Raw genomic sequence first — 11,395 nt, 5'->3', positions numbered from 1 at the left:
TCAGAGGCGTCTCTGTGAATTCGAGGCCATCCTAGTCTACAAAGGGAGTCCAGGACAGCCAAGGATACACAGAGAAACCATGTCTCAAAATAACAAAAACAAAAAAAAAGTCAAATAGAAATAGTTACAATAAATGGACATAACTACATTACTCTGCACAACATCAAGTGCGTTTAAGAACAGTATTTACTAGCGCCTATATTTGAAGAACAGTGTCTCCCTGTATAGCCTCAGACTTTGATCCTCCTGCCATAGCCTCCAGAACACTGCAACAGGCCAACAGGAGGTCCCTCAATACTAAACAGGCAATACTCTGTAGACCAGGCTGACTTCCAACTCAAGAGAGCTGCATCCACCTGCCTCTGCTTCCTCAGTGCTGGGACTAAAAGTGTGCACCACCACTGCCTGGCTCAAAATCTTTAGAGCTTTACCATGATTTGCTGGAAGGGCATTTAAATTCTCCTGGGCAAACTAACTGAGGCATTTTAACAAAAGCTAAATAAATAAGTCCCACTATACTCAACATGTTCAACGGGATGTTTAATTAATATTTTTGATCAGTATTAAGCACACTTCCTTTCAAAGCCCAGAATTTAAAATAGTAAATTAAGTTTCTTTTTAAAGATTTATTTATTATGTATACAGTATTTTTGTCTGCATATCAGAACAGGGCACCAGATCTTACTATAGATGGTTGTGAGGCACCATGTGGTTGCTGGGAATTGAACTCAGGACCTTTGGAAGACCAGACAATGCTCTTAACCATCTCTCCATCTCTCCAGCCCTAAAACAGTTTTTGAAGTATGTTATTTTCTGCTTAATCTATTTAAAATCCCAAGGGAACTAAAATTTAGACTTACAAGATTCTTGGTTTGAGCTGAGCATAAAATTGATCCCCCAAGAACACATGGCAGTAATAAAGCCCTCTGTGGAATATTCTGAGACCTAAACTGATGAAGTTCCTTTCTCTGCACAGCTGAAAACTCCAGGCTGAGCTCTTCCCACTGCTGCTACAGCTTGCGGAACTGACCCTCACACCCACAGCTGGAGAGTTAAGATGATTGCCTTCTATGTGATTTTGTTTTGGTTTTGTTTTTGAATACAGGGTTTCTCTGTGTAGCCTTGGTTGGCCTGGAGTCACTTTGTAGACCAGTCTGGCCTCAAACTCACCGAGATCCACCTGCCTCTGCCTCCCAAGTGCTGGGCTTACACGGGCATGCGCCACCACTATGCAGCTATCTTCTATGTGGTTTCTAAAGGATGAAGCTGTATAAATTGTTTTTAAATAGACACTGACTACTTTGCCCAGGATAGCCTCAGACATGTTACGAGTCTGAATCTATGATTTTTATGGCTTAATTTATTAGCATCTTGTCTTCCCCATCATGCTAGGAAACTAAACCCTGGGCTCTGGTGCACTGGAAAAAGCACTTTTACCATGGAACTATTACCACAGACTTCTGCCCTATTAACAACTAGGCCCTAATAGTTGCCATCTGGGGTTAGGTATGTTGGCATATGCTTTAAATCCCAGCATTTGGGATGCAGCGGTCAGATCTCTAAGTTCAAAGGCTACTCTTAGATAAGACTCTTAGAAAAAAAAACCTAAGTCGTTAACTGGAAATGGCAAGTAAACAGTTGAAAGAAAACTAGTTTCTTTTTTCTTTTAAAGAACTCTTATTTATTATGTACACAGTGTTTTGCCTGCACGTACACCAGAAGAGGGCACCAGATTTCATTATAGATAGTTTCGAGCTACCATGTGGTTGCTGGGAATTGAACTCAGGACCTCTGGAAGAGCTCTTAACCTCTCAGCCACCTCTCCAGCCTGAAAAGTAGTTTATTCCAAAAATGTTTTTACATGGTCCTGATTTTTCTGAAATTTCTAGAAAGGCAGTATTTTCATAGATATAGGTACAACTGTCCTGGAAAATACTTGTAAAACTCATTTCTATAAGCAAACTAAATGAACTCAGTGTCCAGGCAGCAGAGGTGGCCTGCACACATCCCAGACTGAATGTGGCTCACATCTGATCTTGGAGCTAAGCAGGGTAAGGTTGGTCAGTACTTGTACTGCACCTCCCTGGCCCCTGCTCTTCCCTGGCTAGGACAACACAACACCTCCAAGAGCTTTAGATACTGCTGCTTTTACAACAGTCCTTCCCAACCACTGAGTCATCTTCTGACTTGGGGAACAAAGGAAAAAAACAGAACAGTAAACGGGAAGCCAGTGATCCCAGGGAAGGTTACCGTTCTCATTTCCCAACTCAGGTTTGTCAGCCATCTTCATTCATCAGACAAGGCACAATATATTAAGACTCCTTCTTGCTACTCACTCCATTTGTTTTGATCATTCGACCCCTACAACCTCCCCCTAGAACTGTTTTTGGTACTAATAGCACAGTACAAAGAGAAATGAGTGTAGGACTTCAAGCAAATCTCCACTGTGAACTGCACAACTTTCCCCTTTATCACGGGCAGGATCTAAGCAGACTCTCCAGGAAAGTAACAGAAGAGAACCGGCCAGACCAAAGCAACCTGCAAGAGAATGTGTGCTGTATGGAACAGAAACTAAACTTGCTTGAAGACAGACAGACAGACAGACAGACAGACAGATACAAGGGGGTGGGGGTGGGGGGAGAGAAAGCACTTCACATGAAATGTCCTATTTAAAACCCTCCAACACAGCTTTCCTCTTGCCACCTTTTGGTGATACATCATGCTATATGATATAGCTGTTACCATCTGCCCCTTCACAGGTTCTCTAGATCAGTTCTAATGTGACTGTTAAAATTTCCTCAGAAAAACTTTATTGTCAGCCTGTATTGCCAGATTCAACATGCCTGCCTGATACCCGTGAGCCCAGGCCTCATCTAAGGTCCTCTAAGTGCCCTTCAGGGCAACCCACACCCAGGAGTTCAGTAGAAGTAACTACTGTGCTACTCCTTAACTAGCTTCCTTCAAATAGGTTAGTATTGAATTTGGGAGGAACTCCTTTTGACTATAAAAAACCTAAACTTCACAGCTAATGAATCTTCTTTGCACAATTGAATCCGTCACACCCCACCCCAAATCACCAACACAACATTTTGAACATGTTAAATTTTATTAAAAATATTAACATCATACAAATATTCCAATACAATTAAGGTACACGAACACTGTACCAAAAGCAGGTTTTTCTTAAAATGATTAAATGTAAAATGCCTTGTAAATGTCCCAATTTAGATACTGTATGAACACCAAAAATTTAGTGTTTGTAGGTATTTTCAGCCTAATTCTAGAACTAGCCAGAAAATATAACTCTAAACACTTTAGTGACTCATTAAAGCATATTCTACCTATGTTCTTTAGCAGGCCAACCTTTACCTGTGACAATAAGTAATGTTCTAGGGCCCTGACACGGCTGCTACATGAAATGGAAGATCTTATTTGAACAATTTAAGTGTTCTTCCATAGTGTCCCTTCCCTTTCTGGTCCCATTAAGTGTATTTTGCTGCAAATGCATACAGTCCACACATTTGCACTGTCATTTCTCCTAACTTACATAAGCCTGTCAAAACATAAGTGTCGTAACACCAACAAAGTTTCCACGAAGCATGCTCTTTCATGCAAGCATTCACATTCTACACCTCATTTTTTTTTTCTAGCACCAATATATCCATAAAAGGTGTACCAAAAAACACAAAACCCAACCCTGAAATTGCTAGTTATTCTGGTTTCATTGTGATACACTGCTAGCCATTCCACGGCCAACTGAGAGCCAAGCACTTGCATTCATAATGCTGACTAGTACATGTGTAATGCCTACAAGACTACAGTGATACTGCCAGAGAGCAATGCTCCACATGAATACTCAAACAGTTCTTCGGACCCGAACACCTTTAATTACTTTTAATCAATATAATTTACAAATTATATTAAAATTATTTTTGTCTAGTTAATAAATTGGTTTCCCTGAATTCGTAATCATGAAATGCTGGGAGGCTAATTATTTTGAGGGTGGGAGGTTGTACCACTACGGATTGAACCTAGAACCTTAGGTACGTCAGGCAGGTACTGCACCGCTGAACTACATGCCAAGTCTTAACTTTTTTGAGGCAAGCTTCCATTATGTTGCCCAGGCTGGCCTGAAGCTCATAATCTTTTTGTTTTGTTTTGTTTTTTTCAAGACGGGATATTTTTTCTGTGTGGCAACTGCTCTCTTGGACTTGCTTTATGGCCCAGGCTGGGCTCAAAAACCAGAGATCCACCTGCCTCTGCCTCCTGGATGCTGGGATTACAGGTGAGCACTACCACATGCGGTATAGAGTGTGAATTTCTAGTAATCTCAAGTGTTAATTCTAGCAGTATTTATTAATCTAGTGAGTTGACAGGATTGTGAAGGTTTTTGTTTTTTTTAAATATAGGACAGGGTGCCGAGGACTGAACTTAGTGCTTCCAACATGTTAAATATGAGCTCACCTTTGTATTTCTGTTCTCATTCAAGGTCTCAAGACATTAATCATGTAAACTTCCTCTGGATCCCAAGTTACCATTATCAAGGTATCTTTAAACAAATACTACCATTTTATTAAACTGCCAAAACTTTCAGGTTTAATTTTGCAATATTAAAGTATTATAGAATATATATAAGTATATATACACACATGCTATTTAAACCATCCAGCCTAGGCAGTATCTTTACATTTTTACTAAAAAATTAGTGTGCAATAAATGTATTAAAATGCTTATAAACTAATTTATCCCATAAAAATGTAATAGATATGATACCAGAAAGACTAAAATTACAGTAAAATAAAATATCATTATCACTTTAACAGATGCTCTAGATTGTAAGGGATCTGGCTTGAAAAATTATGAAACATTTCATTACTTAATATCTGTAGGTCATTCCAGTTGATTTACTAATCTTATTATATGTTCCTATTGAGAATACAAATACTACTTAAAATCTTCTTTTTCTATAAGTACAGCATAATAGCCTCCTTAAATCATGGGTAGCATTTTCCCACAATTAATGCCCCACTAGTAAATTAAAAAAATAAAAAATAAAAAATAAAGGAAGGAAGAAAAAGAAATAGAAAAAAAAAAGTTCTTACCAACAATTCCACTGGTTATGGTCCCCAGCGAACCCCACCTAGCAAGTCGACATCATGACATGTCAGGGCAGGGCAGCCTCAACCTCGCTTCCCTGATAGTCAGGTGATAAAAGGAAGGAGTTAAAACAGGAAAAGAACACTTGCAGATTTCTGGACAACATCTGAAAATGATATTTAAATTAAAAAAAAAAAAAAAGCAAAACCAAACAAAACCAGAGCTTCTGGTAACCTCAAAATAATAACAGTAATGAATATATATGTATACACACACACACATAAACACGTATTTTAAAAAGAAGAGTACCAATAACTACTTCAAATTAAATATTAACATTAAATTACTGAACAATATATTAAATGAGTTAATATTTTAAGTATTTTAAGGCCTTGTATTTGCATTTCAAAAATAAGACATGATCAACAAACTTCTAATGCCAAAGTAAACATGTCTGGTTCATGGATCTGTTATTCTGACTTCAAGGTCAGTCATCCAACCAATGGCTCTGCCAGAACTCTACCCCTAAGTTAACAGAAGCTCCCATTTTAGAGAAACAAATACATTTATATGTCCAGTGCAGTCTTTCTATAAGGCTTTCTCTTCACTGTTCATTTAGGAAATTCTAAATAATCAAAGTGCAGTGGAAACAGCAAGTACTGTCCTGAGAACAGGTCAGTAAGACTGTTTTTGAAAGGCAGACTTTTAACAAATTTACAAATCTTTATAACAAACAAGGAACAGCCTTATAGCAAGTATTTACTGGGAGGGTTTGGTTTTACAAATAATACACAATTAATAAAACATAGGTATGATTATATTTAAATGGGCAGGAGGCAAATGACGTAATGAGTTTCAAGAATAATTTTATAAGGCTTTATGATAGGAGTGGAATTGTATGCCCCTTCTCTTCTAAAATTTAAAATACATAATTTACTTTGATGTATGCTAACCTTTGTAAGAGAGTTCACATCCTCAATCAAAGTCCATGAAAAAATTGTCTTTAACTAGGAGAAAGCATTGGGCTTTCTTTTGCAGAATAACCACAATAACTAAGAAAAACAAAAATCAATTCTGTTGTACTTTTTTAAAAAAAGGAACTTTAAAACCGTAACTCATTCTCCTTATCTTTTGATCAGGTAAAACTGAATTTAATTAGAAATCTGGCAACTTATTAGAACTTTTGTTTTAATAAGAACACCTTCATATAAATATACACATTTAAACAACTGCTATAAATGAGTGATCAAATAAAAATTTGCATTCCATTATGGAGAAGGAACATCCTTGTTAATGTCAGGAGGATACCTACAAAGAGGCCTACCTCAATATAGGTATTACTTCCCAATACTCATTTAATCTGACAAGCTTATAAATACAGTTTCATCAACTAGGTTGAGAGGGAGGGGAAGATGGAAAGGTAGGAGTCCCTCAGAACTCGTAATTTGCCTATTTACTTACAAGTAAATAAAATTCCCTAGTGCAAATCTACAACTTCTCTTGATTGACATTTGTTCAATTTCCATGAAAAGGTGAATACAATACGTTTACTTTTTTCTGAACGCTACAAGAGATAATTCCTATGACATAAAATAGGAAAAGCTCTAAAGCTAAATTTTATTTAGGGTCACTGATTCTTAATAAGTAAAACCTATAAAGCAAAGATTAAAATCTCTGCAGATTTATTTTTAATTAGTAAGAGGGACAAAACAAAGTGCTCACTTAAAGTTTGAAATAGAATATACAATTAAAGAATTTTGAAACGGAACTTGAGTTTTACTATTTTTACTAGTTTGTATTGTAGGATTATTGGCAGCACAATAAACTGCTCTTTTGGACTCACTTTTATTTCCTTTCATGATTTTCTTTATGACTAACATCTAATTAAACATTTTAATATCAATTAATTACGTATGTGTGTGATAGCACACTTATGGAAGTCAGAGGGCACTGGGGACCTGTCCTTTCCTTCTACCATGTGAGTTATTGAGATCACGCTCATAGGCAAGTCTGTCAGCACTTGCTGGACCCTCTTGCTAGCCCATAACATATATATATGAAAAATAGCAATAAAAATTTTACTTGTATATTTTGTTTTTGCATGAAAAAAAATTAGTACTTAAGAGTTTAATTTACAGTCAAGGTTTCAAATGATTGTATTTTCAAAGTTTAAAAGCAGCATTTAAAGAGTATCTGCTCTTTATTAGTATACATGGGCATAAGAAAAAAATTTTAAACTAGGATCAAAACCTTATTAAACAACACCCATGTTAACTACAGCAGGCCACGTAATTCCTTTACCAACTTCTACAAAATAAGACTATTAATAAAGCCTGTTAAATTACTGTGCTATTATGAGTAAATTTTGAAAAAAGAAATAGGTATTTGGCTTTCATTAGCAAATGTTAACTTTTAAAATTCAAAATGAAGTCACAAAATTAAAAATGTGATTGACTGTGCTGACAAGGAAGTAAATGGCTTATGATTCTGAAACCTAAAACTGTGATCACAAAAGACACCAAACAGGAACAAAGAATAAAATAAGAGAGTCCATTTTAAATATTCCTCAATGGCTTATGCCTTATAATTTAAAACATTAGAGGTGTTAGTGATGCAGCTCAATGGTAGCATTTGTGTAAGGCCCTGGGTTCAATTCCCAGCACCAAATGGAAAAAAATTTTCATACTGAAAATTTACATTCTTCTCTTTTCATTTAGCAAAAAGTTATTAGAACAGATCAGATGTTTTTGTTTTTGTTTTTTTGTTTTTCAAGACAGGGTTTCTCTGTGTAGCCTTGGCTATTCTGGAGAATTTTTAAAAGAAACAAGGAGATACATAATGCTGTCACTTGGCCAACAAAAACATAGCCAATAGACATGGTAAACATTTAAAAAGAAAACTATTAGCAGAAAGCCAAAGGCATAACCACTTGATATTAAAAAGCCTCTTCTAAGCCATGACTGTTTCCCAAAGCAAGATTATGGGGCGATAGGAATCACAGTCCTACATCAGTAAAACAGGGTGCTGATCGTGAACACTAAAACTGGTTTAGTCCACAGTACAAAACACGTCACAATACTAAGTTTTCTTTGTGTGTATTTTTACTTATCCAGCAAATAAGGTCTTCAGTCACAAATTATCCTTGATTTGAAAGGATGTGGGTCAAAATAAATTGTTGTCTGCTTCCCCAGCTCCATTTTGCTTAAATGAAATTAATCCGATACCTGTTCAAAAACCTTTGAGTCTGTTTGTTTTCTTTTAAGGATAAAATTTCAAAAAATTAGAAGAGATTATGAGAGAACACCAATCAATGAAATGGTATTTGGAATATGTGAATTTAGAAAACCCTCAAATCTAATATCCACAATACATGATGGAATAGACAAGAAATTTTTCATGAATTTGATCACTCACATAGGCAGTTCTATTTGAAAACAGTATTCCTTCAGGATTATGAATAAAATAATGTTTTAGGACACAATTGAATTTGAAATAGGTAATGTTTTGAATAGATTTTTGAGTTTTATTGAAATCTTACATGAACAAGAAATTGGAAATACAATCACATCAAAGAACAAATTGTCACGGCTTTGACGTTTAAGCCAAACAAATTTTGTAGGGCAGATTTCAAAAAAGTGTGAAGTTATAACAATTTAAAAACACAGTTAACCTGCTTCTAGGAATGCAAAACATACAGTCATAGGTTATTTTCAATACAAGGAAACTTAAATCTGTTTGCTTTAATTTCTTAAAACTACTGAGACAAAGCACTAGCTTGTACTTTTATTTACAGCATACTTCATACTCCTATGTAATCTATTCCAAATCCAAAAAAACAGAACTGTCCAAACCAAAGGTTCTGTAAAATCATGATTTAACAGTTTGTTCTGAAGCTAAAATGAAGCCTGGAACGATAAAAGCATTGTAACCCCCAGAATAAGGGAACTCTGCAAGCCCAATAACGTCCAAGAGCATTTAGAAAAGAAGAAAAATAAAAAGCCTTGAGTATATACACAATAGTGACTTCTTCAGCTGAATACAAATGGCAGCAAACTGCTACTGAAAGATGAAACAGTTACGCCAATTTTGTTTTGAAGAATGTAGATCTAGAGCCAATCGAATCTTGCCAGTATCGTTTTCAAGCCCTCACTTGTCTATTTCCACTGTTGCCCATAAGTATCCTGATAAAATTCTTGGTTGTCATTATTGTAACCATAGTTACCAGAATAGTCACCACCTTGCTGAAGCGGCTGCTGAGCGATGGGTTGGGAACCCCAGTTCTGTTGGTTGGTGGTCTGACGACGTTTGGAATCAGGCTGGTTGTACCCATCTGCCTTTCTCTTGCCTCCTACATTGCCCCCTCGATTGCCCCGAGCGCGAGAACCACGGCCTCTCTGCTGTTGTGCAGGACCCCCTCTGCCACCCCTTGAGCCTCTTGGTGGTCCCAAAGGTGCCCCCCTCTGTGAATAGCCAGCTCTACCTCTTGGAGGTGGTGCTCCCCGCCCCCTTGGTGGTGGTGGAGCACCTCGCCCTCCCCTTCCTCCTCTTCCTCTTACTGCATAGCCATCATCATAGCCGTAGTAGGGATCTTCATAGCCTCCACGGTAGTCGTGATAATCATAACCATAGTAATCATCATAGTAGTCTTCATAACCGTAATAATCTGGAGGGTAGCCATATCCACCTCTCCCTCCACCACGACCTCGACCTCTCATTGGAGGTGGCATTCGAGGAGGAGGGTGATAATAATAATCTTCATACCTAGCAATTGAAAGGAAGGAAGGAAATAAACAACACATCAGTTTATTTCAAGATTCATCCTGACTTTATTAATATGATCTGTTACCAAAGTCTTCTTTAGTCAAATAATAAAATATAAACTCACGCAGAGCTTCTGGAGGCCTGTCTAGCAGCTTGGCGTTCTTTCCTTTTCTTGTCTGGTGGCTTAGCTAAGACAATTTCAATTTCTTCCCCTTCTATTTCTTTTCCATTCATTTCATCCATAGCCTAAATTATAAAAGTAAATTTACTGTATAAGAAACAGTATTTTAAAACATAACTGGGGAAGTAGAGACCTGGCTCAGTAGTTAAGGGCATTGGCTGCTCCTTCAGAGAACTCCAGGCTCAACTCCCAGCACCCACACGGCACCTACACCACCAGTTCCAGGAATGTGACACCTTCTTCTAGTCTCCTTGGGCACTACTCATGTACACAGTGCAGACATACATGTAAGCAAAAAACTATGCACATAAAATTAAAGAAAAAAGTCTTGAGAAATCATGAACATCATTGTATTTTAGTAAGCATTTTAACCTATCATTTAAAAGAGTAATTATTTTAACTTATAAGAGTAGCCTAGCTAGAAAGAACTCTTTCCTTCACCTTATGTTTCATACATAAATTACTGCTGACAATAAGAAACAATGTCTTCCTATTATAATTTCAGGAGGTAAAAGATGGCTCAGCAGTAAAGAGCACTTATTGCTCTTGTAAGACACAGGTTCAGTTCCCAGCACTGACATGGTGGCTCACAACCATCCTCAACTCCGATTCTTGGGGATCTGATACTGCTCTTGTAAACTCTTGAGGGCACCAGGTACACATATGGTGTGTGTACACACACACACACACACACACACACACACCATACACATGAAATAATTAATCTAAAAGGTATTCTTTTTTTTTTTTTTTTTTTAAAGGTGGAATTTAGCCAAACTCCATAATTGCAAATTCTCAAACAATCCTCTCCTGGGAAAACATCTGCAATACAAATCAACCAAAAGCTAACTCTTCAGCTATCAATAAAGATATGACATTCAGTATCAAGTCTTGACCCAACATTTTCAAGGATGTGAGCTTTCCTTCCCATCTAACATAGAACTTACTGTGTCCAAACTAAAAGCAGAGCACAGAAAAAGCAAACACTAAGAAAGCAAAAACTGTTTTTCCTCATTAAAAGACACAGTTTCCACGGCTGGCCTGAAGCTCTACACAAGAGGCTGGCCACAAAGTCATAGAGAGCCACCTGCCTCTGACTCCTAAAAGCTGAGGAAAACACTTTAAAAAAAAAAAGTGTGGGCTATCAAACCCAGAAGTCTTGAACACACTATGCAGAGTCTATCAATGAGTTACAGGACTGCTTCAACTAAAGCAACCTGTTGTCTTCCTGCGTTAGGTCTTGTAACCTAGGTGGTAAAACATTTGCCTAGCATGTCTGAGCAGTTTGATGCCCAGCACAACACAAAGAAACATGATGATTTCGAGGGGGCCTGGGGGGACACCTACTGCTCTATC

The 11,395-nt window shown here is 37.3% G+C and overlaps 1 protein-coding gene across 9 annotated transcripts in view; it reads right to left on the bottom strand.

Moving 5' to 3' along the window:
- Positions 1–4,387: 4,387 nt before the first annotated feature.
- Positions 4,388–11,395, bottom strand: part of HNRNPR (heterogeneous nuclear ribonucleoprotein R) — a 38,903-nt gene continuing 31,895 nt past the window's right edge. For all 9 annotated transcript variants that reach the window (XM_084788297.1, XM_084788296.1, XM_084788291.1 and 6 more), the window contains 2 exons: positions 9,983–10,104; positions 4,388–9,858 (listed from right to left, as the gene is read on the bottom strand). In XM_084788297.1, the coding sequence (XP_084644423.1) occupies positions 9,252–9,858; positions 9,983–10,104 (729 nt within the window). In that variant the 3' untranslated portion in view covers positions 4,388–9,251. The remainder of the gene's footprint in view (positions 9,859–9,982; positions 10,105–11,395) is intronic.

The sequence above is a fragment of the Acomys minous genome (genome assembly GCF_964271855.1).
Source record: "Acomys minous genome assembly, chromosome: 6".
NCBI lineage: Eukaryota > Metazoa > Chordata > Mammalia > Rodentia > Muridae > Acomys > Acomys minous.
This window is presented reverse-complemented; position numbering and strand designations above follow the sequence as displayed.